At 43.3% G+C, this 20,000-nt stretch overlaps 1 protein-coding gene across 1 annotated transcript in view; it reads left to right on the top strand.

Moving 5' to 3' along the window:
* The window catches only part of LOC123378511 (sodium channel protein type 2 subunit alpha-like), a 189,467-nt gene extending 169,988 nt beyond the window's left edge, over positions 1-19,479 (top strand). The window contains exons 23-27 of the mRNA XM_045032407.1: positions 9,586-9,639; positions 10,185-10,322; positions 14,614-14,718; positions 15,075-15,345; positions 15,763-19,479. Of these exons, the coding sequence (XP_044888342.1) occupies positions 9,586-9,639; positions 10,185-10,322; positions 14,614-14,718; positions 15,075-15,345; positions 15,763-16,946 (1,752 nt within the window). The 3' untranslated portion in view covers positions 16,947-19,479. The remainder of the gene's footprint in view (positions 1-9,585; positions 9,640-10,184; positions 10,323-14,613; positions 14,719-15,074; positions 15,346-15,762) is intronic.
* Positions 19,480-20,000: the final 521 nt, after the last annotated feature.

Below are 20,000 nucleotides of genomic sequence, written 5' to 3'. Positions count from 1 at the left end.
AAACCAATTAGGACAGGAACATGCATTTCTAATCAGGGTTCACTTGGCAAGCTGCTTCTGGGAAAACATTTGTGCGCATAAACACACTCTAATTATTCTCTTTCAAACTCTGGTAGGCTGGTAGTCCTCTGATGGCAGGCTACCTTTGTGATTGCTCTTGGGAGAAACAAGCACTTAATGTTAAAGAGGGTTAGGCAATTGCATAAATTATCTATTCCGGATTATATGGGTGTGCCTGCCTCTGTTATATGCACTGTGGTTCAAATGTGTATTTGAATATGAATTCCACATATATTCACCATGTCAACATACTACATGTTGTTTCTAGTAAAGTTAAAGAAATTACAGATTTTGTATGGTTTGTTTTTACCCAATATTGTTATTTATGTAGTAGAGATTACAGTATTTTGGGGGGGACAGTTTCATTGATTTCATGTTTCTGTTTCTTTTTTCTTAAAGTACCATTTTAACATATCTAATAAGTAATTATTAACAGAAGAGATGGGCAAATGCCAGACAATAATTTCTCATGAATATTTATTTGAATTAACTCAACTTGCATCAGCCCTGGTCACACCTTGATTGTCTTTGACCATTTGAGTAATGTTTTTTCATATTTATGTTAACTGAAAATGACTTCACGTCACAGAATCACTTCAACTAAATAGAGGCTAAACTAAATGCAATAAGAAGGTGCCAGTGAAGAACCCAGGAGGAAGGGAGGAGCTCATCAACAGCTCTCTTCTGACAAGCCCATTTCTCCACCCAGGCATGGTGGCCGTATACTGACACATGCCACAGTTGCTTCTAAGACAGAGGCAATTTGTGCTAATAGGGATATGATTAGTGGTTTATTAACTGAGCCAAAAGCCTGTGCTCGGGTGGACCTCTCTTGCCATTGTAGCTCCAAAGGGCATGCTATACTGAAGCATTCACTGCTTCATAGAACTCTGCCACATCCTTTTTCATTGGAAAATTGCATATCATTTGCTTTTGAAAGACTTCTTTTTTAAGGAAAGTAGAGGGAACAAGTCAAATCCCAACATCTTTGCACAGTATACACTCAACAAAAGGGCTTTGGATTGCAGTATATCATGCCCCTCTTAAATTATCTCAGTACTTGGTTTTTGTGTCCAGTGTGCAAGATAATACACATCAGAAAGAATTATTTGAATTGCTTGCACACATTGCTAGATATAAAATAACTGTGACTGCCCAGGAAGAAAACCTGGGCATCACTGTGGCTGAATGGAAAAAAACTGTTCATTTCCCAGTGGTGATCTTAAAAATGAAATATTAAGATGCATAAAGAAAGGGATAGAAAATGATGTGTTGCCCAGCCTTAGTTGGAATGCTCAGTTCCAATGTTCCATCCTGGTGACCCCATCTGACCAAAGAAGCAGCATCGGGGGTTGGGGGGTTGAAAATGACTAGAACAGGGGTCAGCAACCTTTCAGAAGCGGTGTGCTGAGTCTTCATTTATTCACTTTAATTTAAGGTTCCGCATGCCAGTAATACATTTTAACATTTTTTAGGTTTCTCTCTATAAGTCGATATATAATATAACTAAACTACTGTTGTAGGTAAAGTAAACAAGGTTTTCAAAATGTTTAAGAAGCTTCATTTAAAATTAAACTAAAATGCTGATCTCAAGCCACTGGCCTGCTCAGCCTGCTCCCAGCCTGGGGTTCCGTTCACCTAAGCCAACAGTGGGCTGAGCAGGGCCTGCGGCCGGAACCCCAGGTTGGCAACGGGCTGAGCGGGGCCGGCGGCTGGGACCCCAGCTGGCAAGGGGCTGGCAGCCAGAACCCCAGACCGGTGGCGGCTGAGCGGGGCCAGCACCTCACACCAGCAGCAGGCGAGCTGTTCATCCTGCTGCCGGTCTGGGGTTCCATCCGCTGGCTCCTGCTAGCCAGGGTCCCAGCTGCCGGCCCCGCTCAGCCTGCTGCCAGTCTGGGGTTCTGGCTGCCGGCCCCTTGCCAGTCTGGGGTCCCAGCCCTGCCCACATACAGTGGGTACCTACCTTCTCCCTGGTTCTGGCCCATTCTCTTCCTCTCTCTGCACTGAGCTACGGGTGGGGGTGCACTGAGCACAGGGCTGGGGGTGAAGGAGCAGGCTGGGGATTGGGGTACAGGGTCTGGCCAGGAGCTAGAATGAGGGAGAGGGCTCAGGGTTGGGGCAGGAGGTTTGGGTGTGGAGTGCGTACCTGGGCAGCTCCCATTTGGTGCAAAGGGTGCAGGTAGGAATGTGGTGGGGGGGTGCAGGAGCTCCCATTTGGTGCTCTGGGTGGGGGGGGATGTGGGGGTGCAAGAGTCAGGGCATGGGGTGTGAGGGGGGGCTGGGTATGTGTGGGGTGTCAGGGCAGGGGGTGTGGGGAGTGCAGGAGTCAGGGCAGGAGATGTGAGAGGGCTGGGTATGTGTGGAGGGTGCAGGAGTCAGGGCAGAGGGCTGGGGACATGAGAGGGGGGTCCAGGAGTCAGGACATGGGGTGGGGGGGCTGGGTATGTGTGGAAGGTGCAGGAGTCAGGGATGGCGTCGTGGGGGGATGCAGGGGGCTGGGGTGCAAGGGGGTTGCTGGAGTCAGGGCAGAGGGCTGTGGGAGGTAGGCTGGGATCAGAGGGGTTCTCCCAGCCCCCTGGCCTGAGTGGCTCACAGCAGGGGGCTGGAGAGATACACCCTGCTCCTACTCCTCTTCCCCAAGTCCATGCTCTTGCCTCCCTTCTCCGCCTCCTTACCAGTCTGAGCAGAAAGGGCGATGAGGCTGCTCTTCTCCCCTCCCCTCCCTTGCAAAGGCCATCGGCGGCAGGGAGGGAGAGGAGGTGGGGCTCGACAAAGCACGCTGGGAGGAGAGGGGGAAGCTTGGCTGCCGGCAGAGCCTGCCCTACAGCAGCAGCCGGCAGGACCAAGCTTGCTTCTGCCCCCTGCCCCCGCCAGAGAGAGCAGTAGGCGGGGGGCGGAGAAGAGCAGGCTGGGTCAGGCAACGTTTTTAATGGCACGCTGCTGCCTGCCGGGGTTTGGCTCAGCCCGCTGCTGGGGTTCAGCAGCGGGCTGAGCCGGACCCCGGCACGCAGCAGCGTGCCATTACAAATCGGCTTGCATGCTGTCTTTGGCATGCGTGCCATAGATTGCCGACCCCTGGACTAGAAGCATGGAAATACTTTAATGTGAGGAGAAGGAGAAAAATTGGGACTGTTTAGTTTAGGGAGGAGGGGACTAGGATAAAAATATACAGAATAATTAATGATATAGAGAAGTTATTTGAGGCTTCTATTTATCTTTTCTTAGAGTACAAAACCAATTCAGTGCAATATAGCTCATTTAGTCATTTTCATAAATAATCAGTGGAACTCATTACTGCAAGATAATATTAAGGCCAAGAGCTTGATAGGAATAAAAGGATTATATATATATATGGATAAGTGGGTTACAGAATATAACAGATATAAACCTGGTTGTTCAGAGCACAAGACAACCACTAGCTGATGGGATTAGAAAGAAATTTGTCCTAGGTTATTCCATAATTGTTCATCAGTTTCTCATGCCTTCCCTTGAAGCACGTAGTGCTAGCTGCTGTCAGAGACAGAACAATGGTCCATCTTGTCCAGTGTTCTGAGGCAGTTCCTCATGTGAAGACACTGTACCTGCTGAGGTTGAGCTGTTCTTTCTGGCACTGTGGCTACTCTGCTGCCTCTTAAGTGGAGGCACTTGTCCTTACCCACTGCATGGCTATTAGTTCAGGTGGAGGGAAGCCTTCCTATGTTGCTGTGCACTGTGGCTTTTCTGACTAGCATATATATTGCAGCAATTGTGCTTTGTGTTGTTTGCATGACACAGAAATGTTGCACTGGTTGGACAGCTGATGTCGGTGGAAAAATAGTTCCACAACCATGGTTTCTTCCTTTGTTGTTTATCAGATGCTGTACTTTGTACTTCTGATTGCCTACGTGAAGTAATGGAAACAGTGGTACCCTGGGAGGCTCCATAATCTCTTCTGGTCCCTGTGGCCTATCCTATTTCATTCTAATGCATTTCTCACTGAGCACCATATTCCATCTCTTGAATATTTTCTTTTTGGACACTGTGGAAGTAAAATGTTAGCATCATACTATGTCAATCTCTTTCCTGCTCGTTATTACAATTTGTCCTATGATAAATTGGATGGGGATTCCACGACCGCCGCTCCCAAGAGAAGGAGGAGGGTGGTGGTGGTTGGGGATTCCCGCCTCAGGGGGACTGAGTCATCTATCTGCCACCCCAAGCAAGAAAACCGAGAGGTCTGCTGCTTGCCAGGAGCTAGGATTCACGATGTGACGGAGAGACTGCTAAGACTCATCAAACCCTTGGATCGCTACCCCTTCCTGCTTCTACATGTGGGTACCAATGATACTGCCAAGAATGACCTTGAGCGGATCACTGCAGACTACGTGGCTCTGGGAAGAAGGATAAAGGAGTTTGAAGCACAGGTGGTGTTCTCGTCCATCCTCCTTGTGCAGGGAAAAGCCCTGGGTAGAGATCGTCGAATTGTGGAAGTCAACGAATGGCTACGCAGGTGGTGTCGGAGAGAAGGCTTTGGATTCTTCGACCATGGGATGGTGTTCCAAGAAGGAAGAGTGCTAAGCAGAGATGGGCTCCACCTAATGAAGAGAAGGAAGAGCATCTTTGCAAGCAGGCTGGCTAACCTGGTGAGGAGGGCTTTAAACTAGGTTCACCAGAGGATGGAGACCAAAGCCCTGAGGTAAGTGAGGAAATGGGATACCGGGAGGAAGCACGAGCAGGAGGGTGCACGAGGGGAGGACTCCTGTCTCAGACTGAGAAAGTGGGACAATCAGTGAGTTATCTTAAGTGCCTATACACAAATGCAAGAAGCATGAGAAACAAGCAGGGAGAACTGGAAGTCCTGGCACAGTCAAGGAACTATGATATGATTGGAATAACAGAGACTTGGTGGGATAACTCACATGACTGGAGTACTGTCATGGATGGATATAAATTGTTCAGGAAGGACAGGCAGGGCAGAAAAGGTGGGGGAGTTGCATTGTATGTAAGAGCAGTATGAGTGCTCAGAGCTCCGGTATGAAACAGCAGTAAAACCTGAGAGTCTCTGGATTAAGTTTAGAAGTGTGAGCAACAAGGGAGATGTCGTGGTGGGAGTCTGCTATAGACCACCAGACCATGGGGATGAGATGGACAAGGCTTTATTCTGGCAATTAGCAGAAGTTACTAGATCGCAGGCCCTGGTTCTCAAGGGAGACTTTAATCACCCTCATATCTGCTGGGAAAGCAATACAGCGGTGCACAGACAATCCAGGAAGTTTTTGGAAAGTGTGGGAGACAATTTCCTGGTCCAAGTGCTGGAGGAACCAACTTGGGGCAGAGCTCTTCTTGACCTGATGCTTACAAACAGAGAAGAATTAGTAGGAGAAGCAAAAGTGGATGGGAACCTGGGAGGCAGTGACCATGAGATGATCAAGTTCAGGATCTTGACACAAGGAAGAAAGGAGAGCAGCAGAATACGGACCAGCTTGGCTTAACAATGAAATCCTTGCTGATCTTAAACGCAAAAAAGAAGCCTACAAGAAGTGGAAGATTGGACAAATGACCAGGGAGGAGTATAAAAATATTGCTCAGGCATGCAGGAGTGAAATCAGGAAGGCCAAATCACACTTGGAGTTGCAGCTAGCAAGAGATGTTAAGAGTAACAAGAAGGGTTTCTTCAGGTATGTTGGCAACAAGAAAGTCAAGGAAAGTGTGGGCCCCTTACTGAATGAGGGAGGCAACCTAGTGACAGAGGATGTGGAAAAAGTTAATGTACTCAATGATTTTTTTGCTTCTGTCTTCACAAACAAGATCAGCTCCCAGACTGCTGCACTGGGCAACACAGTATGGGGAGAAGGTGACCAGCCCTCTGTGGAGAAAGAAGTGGTTCGGGACTATTTAGAAAAATTGGACGAGCACAAGTCCATGGTGCCGGATGCGCTGCATCTGAGGGTGCTAAAGGAGTTGGTGGATGTGATTGCAGAACCATTGGCCATTATCTTTGAAAACCCATGGCGAACGGGGGAGATCCCAGATGACTGGAAAAAGGCTAACGTAGTGCCCATCTTTAAAAAAGGGAAGGAGGAAGATCTGGGGAACTACAGGCCAGTCAGCTTCACCTCAATCCCTGGAAGAATAATGGAGCAGGTCCTCAAGGAATCAATTCTGAAGCACTTAGAGGAGAGGAAAGTGATCAGGAACAGTCAGCATGGATTCACCAAGGGCAAGTCATGCCTGACTAACCTAATTGCCTTCTGTGAGGAGATAACTGGGTCTGTGGATGAGGGGAAAGCAGTGGATGTGTTATTTCTTGACTTTAGCAAAGCTTTTGATACGGTCTCCCACAGTATTCTTGCTGGCAAGTTAAAGAAGTATGGATTGGATGAATGGACTATAAGGTGGATAGAAAGCTGGCTAGATCGTCGGGCTCAGTGGGTAGTGATCAATGGCTCCATGTCTAGTTGGCAGCCGGTTTCAAGCGGAGTGCTCCAAGGGTCAGTCCTGTGGCTGGTTTTGTTCAATATCTTCATTAATGATCTGGAAGATGGCATGGAGTGCACTCTCAGCAAGTTTGCAGATGACACTAAACTCGGAGGAGTAGTAGATACCCTGGAGGGTAGGGATAGACAAAGGGACCTAGACAAATTAGAGGACTGGGCGAAAAGAAACCTGATGAGTTTCAACAAGGACAAGTGCAGAGTCCTGCACTTAGGACAGAAGAATCCCATTCACTGTTACAGACTAGGAACTGAATGGCTAGGAAGCAGTTCTGCAGAAAAGGACTTGGGGGTTACAGTGGACGAGAAGCTGGATATGAGCAGGGCCGGCTCCAGACCCCAGCGCGCCAAGCGTGCGCTTGGGGCGGCATTTTGCCGGGAGGGCGGCAGGCGGCTCCGGCGGACCTCCCGCAGACGTGCCTGCGGAGGGGCCACTGGTCCCGCGGTTTCGGTGGAGCATCCGCAGGCATGCCTGCGGGAGGTCCACCAGAGCCGCGGGACCAGCGGACCCTCCGCAGGCACATCTGCAAGAGGTCCCCCGGAGCTGCGGGACCGGCAACCGCCAGAGCGCCCCGCACGGTGCGCCGCCCTGCTTGGGGCGGCGGAATTCCTAGAGCCGCCCCTGGATATGAGTCAACAGTGTGCCCTTGTTGCCAAGAAGGCTAATGGCATTTTGGGCTGTATAAGTAGGGGCATTTGCCAGCAGATCGAGGGACGTGATCATTCCCCTCTATTCGACATTGGTGAGGCCTCGTCTGGAGTAATGTGTCCAGTTTTGGGTCCTACACTACAAGAAGGATGTGGAAAAATTGGAAAGAGTCCAGCGGAGGGCAACAAAAATGATTGGGGGCTGGAGCACATGACCTATGAGGAGAGGCTGAGGGAACTAGGATTGTTTAGTTTGCAGAAGAGAAGAATGAGGCGGGATTTGATAGCTGCTTTCAACTACCTGAAAGGGGGTTCCAAAGAGGATGGATCTAGACTGTTCTCAGTGGTACCTGATGACAGAACAAGAAGTAATGGTCTCAAGTTGCAGTGGGGGAGGTTTAGGTTGGATATTAGGAAAAACTTTTTCACTAGGAGGTGAAGCATTGGAATGTGTTACCTAGGGAGGTGGTGGAATCTCCTTCCTTAGAGGTTTTTAAGGTCAGGCTTGACAAAGCCCTGGCTGGTATGATTTAGTTGGGAATTGGTCCTGCTTTGAGCAGGAGGTTGGACCAGATGACTTCCTGAGGTCCTTCCAACCCTGATATTCTATGATTCTATGATCCTATGACTCACCACAGGATTACCCTTATGTTCCCTTTCCTCCAATCCTAGAGAATAAGATTGGAGGAACATCATTTTTATCTCAGAAGAAGAACCATGAAATGTATTCTCTCTATATAAATCCAACTCCTTTTTCACATATACTGTCAACCTGTGCACCATTCTGTGACTGGGCAACAACTTGCATCAGATCATCTGTAAAACTCCCTGCCTGACTGTTTTTGCCAGATTTTTTGCCCCTTCCACCCCGCAAAAAACCAAACTTTTCTCTATGGTGACATCATACTGTGTGTCCATGTTAGGATGATTCCCTTGCATTTATATGGTGCCTAAATCATGGGTTATGGGATTTTTCCCCTTCACTGTTCGTGTAACTATTTGCCTTATTTACTGTGAATGCTGATGACCAGAAAAAGGAAGTTAGTTATTGGATGCTGTTGCAACATTAACACACCTAAAGGAAACAACCTGTCATTCCCAACACCACTGTCCTGAACCCTGGCAGAGTGGCTACTATAGGAATCTCAAAATGCCCATCATGAGGCACATACATATACAAAACTTTTGTTTGCTAGACAGAAAATTACAGACATCAGTAAATGCAGTTCAGTTATTTTATCCAGGATAAGAGGACCATGTCTGCACAATTACAGAGTGATAAATTTGTTTCCAGAGCAGAGGCAGAAGGAGCTATTACAGGAATCTGACTACAGCCTCTCAAAATAGGAATTTCTTTGTATGAATGTGATAAGAGAAAATTAAATTAAAATTTGTCTGTCTTTAGCCAATAAATGTTAGATTTTTCCCCCTAGGAACAATGCCTAGAACAAAGCCCGTGTGCCCCCAAAATGAAAAGTTTTAAATACATAACATTTCCCAGGCCAGCTTATTTTCTGCTTTTTCTTTGTAAGCTGTTCCAGTCCTCTCCCTGAGAAATTCAAAGCCACAGTGGTCTGTGAAATCCTTTCTGATGTTTGTAACAGTCAGAAAATGGAAACAGAAACGTTACCATGTCAGTTAGCTGTATTACTGATTAGCTCAGATGTTGACCAGAACTCAGCCCATCTATGGACTTTTGAAGAGTTTGCATAATAATTCAAATAATTAACACATCCAGGAAAATCAGAATTTGTTCAGGGGTATTCTGTGGTCAAAAAAAAGGCAGCTGAATTAATTTGTGAATTATATACTCATCTCTTTCCAAGATACTAAGTAGAACCGTGCAAGTAAGTGATTCGTTGGTTCACTGGCAAGTCTGAATTTCTTTTTAAAAAAGTAAAGTGGGGTCAAATCAAATTTTTTTTATTATTATTTTTGGAGAATCAAAAATTTTGAAGAAAAAATCATTTGTGTTGAACAAAACATTTCATTTTGATTTTGAGATTTTAAAAACATTTTTGTGTGAAATAAAATTAAAGGAGATTTTAAAATGAAAAGTTGTTTCAGATGGAAAAATTGAAACATTTCATTTAGAAAATGTCAAAATGTAACATTTTGATTTTTTTAAAAAATTTCTTTGAAATAATTTGTCAAAACTGACATGAATTTGTAAAATGTTTCAGTGTTGCCATAGCTGCATTTTTAAAAAAAAATTTTTGCTCAAAGAATTTGTGGCAAAAAAAATTCTCACTGTTATACTTTAAGTACTTTTATTCTATGAATATGCAAATACATGGTGTGGGAAATTGGGGCCTTTCTTTCATAAGAATATGATTATAAAATATTTCACATTTTCTTTGACCTGAAGCTTGACACAGAATTTTAACACATTGCCTTTTCATAGGCTACATTTAAAGGATGGACAGATATCATGTATGCAGCTGTTGATTCCACGGATGTAAGTACAGTACATATTCTAAGTTTATTTGTTTAGAGTGGGTAGACTCTAAGGTATACATAACGCTTCTTTAATATCTAACTTGACTGGCAGTGAAAAGGAAAGCTTAAAACATGGCAAATGTTGTATACAAATTAAATTTATAAAGTAATTAAGTGCACATTTCAGATGGAGCAACTTGCTTTCTTACAGTAGTTATTTACAATAAGTATTACTAACTAAATAAAAATAGATTAACAAAGGCTAACAAAGAATGCTTAAATACTGCTCCAGAATGACCAAATTTCCTGGCTTTCTTTCTTTTTTGTTAATGAAGTTTGACACTCTGCATCCAGTTTTCAAAGATGACTTTGCAAGTGTGCACAGACAACCTACATTTTAATGTACCAACTGTCACGTATGCATTTACCTGCTTTGTGTACCTGGTGTCCACTGAAACACACAAATAATTGCAGAATTTTAGGAGGCATTAGAAACATCCTCTTCAGACAATTGGTCTCTTATTATTTAGTGCTGACGTTTTGCTATTTCTCCTTGTTTGGTAGGTAGGCAAGCAGCCCAAGTATGAAGAAAGCCTGTATATGTATTTTTACTTTGTCATCTTTATCATCTTTGGGTCATTCTTCACTTTGAACCTTTTCATTGGTGTCATCATAGACAACTTCAACCAACAAAAAAAGAAGATAAGTATTCTAGCATTTCATCACTATATCAGAAAGAGCTGAATGTAAAAGAAATGATTTAAACATCAAGTGATTAACTTTTATAAGGGATGAAAATAATTATCTGAACTCTCTCATAATAGTTGTAGGGAACATGGGCCATATTTGAATCGGGGCCTGGATAACTTTATTTGATCAATTATTAAATAAAGTTTAATATTGATAAGAAATGTTAAAGCAGCTTTTGACTCTAGGTGAAAGGGCACTAGAGCAGACCATGTACTTGCCCTGGTCACCCCTCCCCCACCCAAAGTTATTCTGACTAATTGTCATAAGGAGTGAGTGAAAATGTATGAAAGAGTAATTGCTGATGAACAGTTAATCGTATTTAGCAAAGTTAGAATGGACCTTGTATCATTAGACTGACATCTGGTACCAGCTCCTTCTCACATGGGTCTCTTAGGGTATGTCTACACTGCAATGAGAAACCCACGGTTAGGCCATTTCAGCTAACTTGGGCTCAGGAGCTCAGGCTGTGAGGCTGTTTAATTGCATTGTAGACTTCCGGGCTCAGGCTGTAGCCCAAGCTCTGGGACCCTCCCACCTTATAGGGCCTTAGAGCATGTGGGCCGGCCCAAGCAAGTTTTTAAGTGCCATGTAGACATACCCTCAGTGTCCCCTAAATAAAGGAACATCTGCTTGTTGTCACTAATAGATTTTGCAAGAAAACATTCTCTTCAGACTGGAATCTTCTGTTGCAACCTCAGATTGAGAAACCAAATGATTGGTCCATGTTGAACCATGGTCAACATGTTGGATCCCCTAATTAGCCTTTGAAGAGTTCCCCAAGGATTGGTCTTGGGACCAATTTATTCAATATTTTTATTCCTGATCTTAGCACTAAAAGCAGGAGTGCGCTAATGAAATTTGCTGTTGATACAAAGCTGAATATTTTCTCTCTCAGATGTTTGGCTGGCTGTTTCTTGCTCACATGCTCAGGATCACTATATGTCAGGTCAGGAAGGAATTTCCCCCAGGTCAGATTGGCAGTGATGCTTGGGGATTTTTTGCCTTCCTCTGTAGCATGTGGGTGCAGGTCATTTGCCAGGATTATCTGGGCATATCTGATTTAATCATTTCCCTGCCACTGTGAGGGCCTCAGGCATTGGTGCATGTCAGTCCCTTCTAGTATCTGTGTTGTAGTCTTCTTTGGGTTGTAATATTTTGGTCTCATTTCAGTTGTTGGGTTAGTGTGCAGATGCTGGAGGCATTGCCAGCCTGTGCCAAAGTGGCAAGCTGCAAAGAAATCATTCTAAGAGTTGTACTTTTTTAAAGCAAAGGCAAGAATTAGCTTCTGCTTTTGCAGATTCTTGGCCCAACCAATTATATTAAAGGAACAGTTTTCCTTCTTAACATTCCTTTGAAGTATTAAAGTAATTCTTCCTTGTGTTAACCTTACAAGCTGATTTAATTACTGAGGGCATGTCTATAATAGAAAATCTATAGTGACACCAGCTGCAGCACTGTACTGTATACACTACAGCAGGGGTCAGCAACCTTTCAGAAGTGGTGTGCCGAGTCTTCATTTATTCACACTAATTTAAGATTTCGCATGCAGGTAATACATTTTAAAGTTTTTAGAAGGTCTCTCTCTATAAGTCTATAAACTATTGTTGTATGTAAAGTAAACAAGTTTTTTAAAACGTTTAAGAAGCTTCATTTAAAATTAAATTAAAATGCTGATCTTATCAGTTTAGTGCAGAGGTTCTTAACTTGGGGTGCACGCACGCCCGGGGCAGGGCCGGTGCAAGGATATTTTGCGCCCTAGGCGAAACTTCCACCTTGCGCCCCCCCCTTGCACATCAGTTCATTGAGGGGCAAATCCCAATGAGCCTTTATAGATCCCAGGGGCCAGCCATGCCCAGGGGCTGCTCCCCAGACCAGGTTCTCCCCTCCCCACCCTCTGAACTTCCCTGGACGGTGCACAGCCCCCCCACGAGCCCTTCCCACCGCACCCAGGTGGCCCCCGCCCTGAGTCCACTCACTGGCTTTGCAGGGCTTGGGCCGCTGCAGCAGCTCGGCAGGGAGGAGCTGCCTACCGGAGGCACTGGAGAGCCAGAGCATCCCAATTGCGGCAGCAGTGAGCCCCAGCCATGGAGAAGTCGGCACGGTGCAGGGGGGCAGCTGCCCTGCAAAGGCGGCAGCGTCACTAGCGGGGAGCAGCTGCACCCCTCCCTCCTGCCCAGGCTGGGACCACCCCCCCAGGGGCTCCTGCAGGCTAGAGTGGATGTATGCGGGCACCAGCCCCCATGTGCCCTCTGGCTTCCCCTTTGCCTAGGGTTACCATATTTCAACAATCAAAAAGAAGGCGAGAGCCCTTCCCTAGCCCCGCCCCCATCCACTCCCTCCCACTTCCCACCCTGATTGCCCCGGTCAGATCCCCCAATCCCCCCACCCTGCTCCTTGTCCCCTGACTGCCTCCTCCTGAGAACCCCCCACCCTAACTGCCCCCCTAGGACCCTACCCCCTACCTGTCCCCTGACTGCCCCAACCCTTATCCACACCCCTGCCCCAGACAGACCCCTGGGGACTCCCACGCCCCATCCAACCACTCCCCATCCCCTGACAGGACCCCCAGAACTCCCGACCCATCCAACCCTCCTCCTCCTCCTCCCTGACTGCCCCCCCGGACTCCCCTTACCAGGCCCATCCCGGTCAGACACTGGCTCCAGGTAGAGGCAAAACTCCATGTGGAGTGCTGAGGCAGCGGGAGGGGGGAGCTGCAAGAGGGGCAGTGGTGGCAGTGGCTCACACTTCCGGGAGCTGCAGAACCCAAGCACGGTGAGGAGGGAGATGGGGGGACACGCCTACCTGGTGCCCCCACCCCCGGGGGGGGCTCCTGCAGTGGATGCATGCGGGAGGCAGTCCCCATGTGCCCCCCTGGCTCACCCCTCGCCGTGCTTGGGCTCTGCGGCTCCCAGGAATGTGAGCTGCAGCCCCTCCTGCAGCAGGCTGAGAGCCCCACGACCAGCAGCTCACACTCCTGGGAGCCGCAGAACCCGAGCGTGGTGAGGGTGGAGCCGGGGGACGCGCTTGCCACTGGTCTGGGGTCCTGGCCGCTGGCCCCGCTTAGCCTCTGCTGCCCTGGGGTTCTATTCACTCAGCCGGCCGCGCGCTGAGTGGGGCCAGCGGCCGGGACCCTGCCTGGCAGCCACGTGCCAGGCAATCGGCTCATGTGCCAAAGGTGGCACGCATGCTGTAGGTTGCCGACCCCTGCACTACAGCAACAGAAGGGGTTTCGTCCATCGCGGTAGTAAATCCAGCTCTCTGAAAGGTGGTAGCTAGGTCAATAGAAGAATTCTTCCATCAGCCTAGAACTGTCTACACCAAGGGTTAAGTCAGCTTAATTACATTGCACACTGCATGAAATTTTTCACAGCCCTAAGCGATGTTGTTTTATCTCCCTAACTGTGTCATGTAGACTCACTCTTATTGTTGTAATTGGCAAGCCAGATAAATGAATCCATTTATCCTTAGGTTAAAATTCAGTTATAACCTTTTTTTTTTATTGTGTTGTGTTATTGTTAATTAGTTTAGATAAACTAGAAGTGAATCAGTGACTTATGTTTAGCTTCACATTTGTTTGCTTATTCTTTTAATAAAATCTATAAAAGTATATTAGACTAGTTTGTCTATCAAAACTTTAGTGTGGAAAAACAACCATACCAGAGGTAAAGGCAAATCCAGTGAATAGTCCTGAACCCACATTTCAATCATTCGATTAAAATCCAATTACCATTACACAACAAAGAGGTAAAAAAGAGCAGAGAAAGAAACAACTAAAACACTTCCCTTATATTTTGTTCCAAATAAAGAGATGATGGTCTTTTATTTTTGAAGTTTTTAAAGAATTTCAATCTACAGTGATATCTGAATATTATCAGTAGCACTTTTTCCAACTACAAACTGTAGCTCAAAAAGTTGCATGTGGTTTCCTTTTTTGCTTTAGTATGGAGTTGCCATACCACAACTTCATTTTTATTGATGCCAAATATCTCTAAATTGTCTGCTCTTTTAATGAATGCTGCTAGCTAAAAGCTCAGTTTTTTCACCCATTCTCCCCAACATTAAACAGCCTCATTTTTCTAGCAAGACTTCATATGCTCTTAAAGAATTCAGTTCTATGTAATCTATTTTGATCCCTGAATTTTTTCTTTTGAAAAAATGAATACCTGTATAGTAAATTCTATGTTCATATATAGAAATAATATCTCTAATGGCATGGTTGTAACCAATTATTTCATTTCTTTACCTTGGAGGTCAAGACATCTTCATGACAGAAGAACAGAAGAAATATTACAATGCAATGAAAAAGCTGGGATCCAAGAAACCACAAAAACCTATACCTAGGCCAGCGGTAAGAATGCACATTAACTTACATTAATCTGAATTTGGGAGCAAATCACAATTGCAAGCTAAGTGTCAAACATTTCTGGATGTTATAGTTGGAAATGGAAATGTATGCATATTTCTGTTTCAGAGTGGTAGCCGTGTTAGTCTGTATCAGTAAAAACAACGAGGAGTCCTTGTAGCACCTTAGGGACTTACAAATTTATTTGGGCATAAGCTTTTGTGGGCTAAAACCCACTTCATCAGATGCATGGAGTGGAAAATACAGAGGCAGGTATAAATACACAGCACTTGAAAAGATGGGAGTTGCCTTACCAAGTGGGGATTTAATAAAATCCGACTTACTTTTTCACTTTTTTTCAGAACAAATTCCAAGGTTTGATGTTTGATATTGTAACAAAACAAGCATTTGATATCAGCATCATGATTCTTATCTGCCTCAACATGGTCACAATGATGATAGAAACTGATGACCAGAGTGATGAGATGAAACATATTTTATACTGGATTAACATGGTCTTTATTGTCCTTTTCACTGGAGAATGTGTCCTCAAACTAATGTCACTCCGTTATTACTACTTCACCATAGGCTGGAACATTTTTGATTTTGTGGTTGTCATTCTCTCCATAGTAGGTAAGAAATAATTACATTTAAAAGGAATCTAATGAATGGAAGGGCAACATTTGTTATAAAAATTTGTTTTAACAATGGAAGAGTTACAAGATCAGATAGACCGTTACTTAGCTTTCACTTCCCCTGATTCTACAGTAAACAGGAAAAATGCATTAGAGCATTCATAGTAATCTGTACATTACCATTCTCAACCTCAGAAACAGCAAATGGGCTTTCTTAGTACTTTAGTATTAATTTTAATATCAATTTTTTTCATAACCCACCATAAAAAGTGCCAGAACAAATATGGTACCTGTGCAATGCCTTTTAATAGATGCTATTATGCAAAACTCTCTCCCTATTCAGAATCTCTACTAAGGCTAGATATGGAAAATTTAAATTGTTATAAAACAGACTATTGTTTTGTTTTGTTTACAGGTATGTTTTTAGACAAGGTGATTGAAGAGTATTTTGTGTCCCCCACCTTATTCAGAGTTGTCCGACTCGCCAGAATAGGTCGAATCCTGCGTCTCATTAAGGGCGCTAAAGGGATCCGCACTCTGCTTTTTGCTTTGATGATGTCTCTTCCTGCTTTGTTTAACATTGGTCTCCTGCTTTTCCTGGTCATGTTTATCTACGCTATATTTGGAATGTCCAACTTTGCTTATGTTAAGAAGGAAGGTGGGATTGATGACATGTTCAACTTTGAAACTTTTGGCAACAGCATGCTCTGCCTATTTGAAATTACCACATCAGCTGGTTGGGATGGTTTGCTGTCACCAATTCTTAACAGTGGAGAACCGGACTGTGATCCCAATAAACCTCACCCAGGAAGCTCTGTTAAAGGAGACTGTGGTAACCCTCCAGTTGGGATTTTCTTTTTTGTCAGTTATATTATCATCTCATTTCTAGTTGTAGTAAACATGTATATTGCTGTTATTTTGGAGAACTTCAGTGTTGCTACGGAAGAAAGTGCCGAGCCCTTGAGTGAGGATGACTTTGAGATGTTCTATGAGGTTTGGGAAAAGTATGATCCAGATGCAACCCAGTTTATAGAATACAGTAAACTATCTGATTTTGCAGCCTCTTTGGATCCTCCTCTTCTTATAGCAAAACCAAACACTCTTCAGCTTATTGCAATGGATCTGCCCATGGTAAGTGGTGACAGAATTCACTGCCTTGACATCTTGTTTGCTTTTACAAAGCGTGTTTTGGGGGAAAGTGATGAGATGGATGCACTTCGAATACAAATGGAAGATCGTTTTATGGCGGCCAATCCTTCTAAAGTCTCCTATGAACCAATTACCACCACATTAAAACGAAAACAAGAGGAAGTGTCCGCTACTGTTATTCAGCGAGCTTACAGACATTACCTTTTAAAGCAAATGGTGAAAAAAGTTTCATTTATGTATCACAAAGAAAAGCATGGTCTGCCTATCAAAGAAGATATGACTCTGGATAAGCTAAGTGAAAACTCAGCTGCAGAAAAAACAGATAAGACCCCCTCCACAACTTCTCCACCTTCCTACGATAGTGTAACAAAGCCAGACAAAGACAAATATGAAAAAGACAATTCAGAAAAAGAAGACAAAAGTAAGGACACTAGGGAAAGTAAAAAGTAAAAGGAAACAAAGAATTCCATTCATCACCAATCATTTACAGCTTGAGAAAGTGACATTTCTGTCAATAGGGCTCCTGTAGGAGGTCTACGCCAAAGTGACAGCTTTTACACATACACGCGCACACACACACACACACCCTTTAAGGTCAGTGCCTATATCAAGACAGTGACCCCTTGTCATCGAACTATGACTCTGTAGGGTAACAGCCTTGCCAAGAGATTATTATTACCGGCTGGTACTGATGAAGAGGAGACACAACATTGCTACTCAGACTGTTACGAACATTAAAGGATGCAAATCTATAATTCTTAAAATGCGTGTGTGTTAACAACAAATACTTCAGCGGCGTAATTATATCCATTCTCTGCATTTCAACGGCCATGTTTGTCCTACTTTTAAAATTTCTGTTGGTGCAGTCATTTGTTTTAGTTCAAAGATTTTTATATGTGGTTCTTTTATGTTGGGAAAAGGAGATAAGTGCTCTTTCACAAGTATTCAAGTGTCAGATACTATTTATGTGGCATGGTTCTTAACAAGCTAATTAAAAAGTGAGCTCACTGCCCCTGTGACCTTAAACCTAAATCCGATCATCACAAAAAGATGACAAGACCATGGGGGATATAAACAAGACATCAATAAATACCAGTAGAGGAGTCTGCCCTTGGAAGAGGGTAGTTATTCTCACAGAGAGCTGATTCGTTTATTAGTTCCACTTTTTTCTTTTTGGTTACTTAGTTTTTGGTTTTCTTAAAAAACATTTTTTTACCTATTATTTTAAAGTCTATATCTGGTGACTCTGATTCTCCCTCATGTTCAGATTGAAGTGATTTGCATGAAGGCATTCTGTACTTATAGTTCATGCATGGAAACATATGACCTCACAAAGAGCAGCAGAGTTCTAACTACTTCCAGATTTCAGGCTGGCTCTTAATTTTGAAGTATTTTAACTATCATGAACTAAAACATCCAGAAAAATAATAAATATAAAGTCAAAAAGAATACCCAAAAATGGAACAGTCATTTTTTTGGTTTGGTTGGGTTGGTTTTTGCCTTTTAATATAGACTATTACATTTCAACAGTGCAGTCCATATTTTACTCTAAGGTCTGGAGCTACATTCTGTCTCTACTTCTCTTATTCACGTGAGTAAAACCCCTTTAAGATAAAGGGAGTAACATGTGCAGATCAATGGTAATGTTAAGCACCCTTGGGACAAATACTGCCTTGCTTTATACCTTATGCCAAGAACCCAACCCTGTTAGAGTTGCAAAGGGGAGACGCGGCAGGGAAGGTGTAAATCAGGGAAGAATTTGGTCCCCATATGTTTTTGTCAAGTGTTCTGCAATATGAAATGAATCTTCCTTAAACACTGAAATGTTCAAATAGGTGTAGTTATTCTGCTTTATCCTGCAGTATTTTTTAAATGTCATCTGTTCTCAGCAAGGCTGACATTGTAATTTGTCAGTTAAATGGCTTTTGATATTTAAATCGTTTGACACAGTGGTACATGTTTGAGCAAGCAAATAATGACCTGACCACAGTATTTATTACATTAAATATGTACCTTAATAAGTCGAGTGTGCAAACTTTCAACAGGTAATATGATATATTCTGTACTATTATAAATAATTTGAAGGTTGTCACTGATGCATGTTTATCTGTATCTTACGCCTTGTTGCTGTATCTTACACCTTCCAAAGTTCGGAAGTCTAATATGGGAAGCCATGTGTCAGTGGAAAAGTGAAACAAATTGTTCAACCAGACATTATTCTTCATGTCAGTAAGCAATAGTTTGCTGCTATTTAAGAGCTTATTTTTATTTAATTTTTAAAAAATATATCATGCAGTGTATAATTGGACTATACAGGGCATGTAAACTGTTTAACTTGTTGAAAATGTGGGGTTAGAAAACAGTTTTATAAAAAAACTATATTATTTTTAAAAATCACTTTATTTTTCAGCATTTTGTACCTATAAGCAGCTACAGTTATCCTCAAGTTGTTGTCAGTCATTTTTTTGGTCATTTCTATTCCTACTTCTTTTTCATTAAGAAATTTAAGATATGAAGAAGTGAACAGGTAGTTGAACGCTTCTGCTTATTATTATACTTGCACATATTTTAATATGAAATAATTTTAAATAAAATGGGGACCAGAGTTCATTTGCTTCTGAGTAGGTTGTTCCTTGTATGTGGAAAAAGAATGGAGAAATTGGTTGAATTTCTAGCGCTGCCTGCATCTGAAGTTTCGAGGTAGTCTTATTCATGGAATCCTTGATCTTTCACAGTGTCTGTTTATATAGACTGTTATTCTTGTTGATTCATGATGCACTAGTACTGTTCAAAGTATAATATGGGATCCACAATCTTTTTTTCACCAGAACCAAGTAGTGAATAATGCATCACATCAGGATGTTTTTGTTTCTTACACAAGGTGGAGTTAAACATAGACTCCTTCTTTTACTAAAACTATCGACGTGTAGTGTATTGATGAACTGCATGCCAGAAAATGTTTTCCCATAAATACATTACTAACCAGACAAAAAATAAAGATTACATTTTTATCATATGTACTTGTTCAATCTGTGTTTTATTATGTAAAATTAATACACAATAATAAATGGGTTGCTATTAAAATTAAAGGGGAATGGCTTTAGTGATGGGGCAAAGGGGTCTTTTGACCCTTAAAACACAAGTTACAATATGGCTTAAGTCAGTATTGATAGAAACTTGTTACCATCTGATTATTTTTTAAATTATGGGAAAGAATTAGTGGTCTCAATTCAATTTTTAGTAAACAGCATCACAACACAATAATAAGAGGAACTTGTTCAGGGTGTTGTAGCAGGTGGTCCAAGAATTAAATGGGCATGGTAACTTTAATTACCATTTTATCCTCACAGGTCCCTCTAGATTAAGCCTGAGGTAGTGGTGCAATGTGGGGACTTTTGTACTGCTGATGCCCAGGCTTGACACATTCTGTGAACTTAAAGAGGATTCCAGCCTCCAACACTATCTATATATAAATGATCAGTTTTCAAAATGGAGAGCGGTAAA

Source organism: Mauremys mutica, chromosome 10, assembly GCF_020497125.1.
Source record: "Mauremys mutica isolate MM-2020 ecotype Southern chromosome 10, ASM2049712v1, whole genome shotgun sequence".
NCBI classification, from domain to species: Eukaryota; Metazoa; Chordata; order Testudines; family Geoemydidae; genus Mauremys; species Mauremys mutica.
This window is presented reverse-complemented; position numbering and strand designations above follow the sequence as displayed.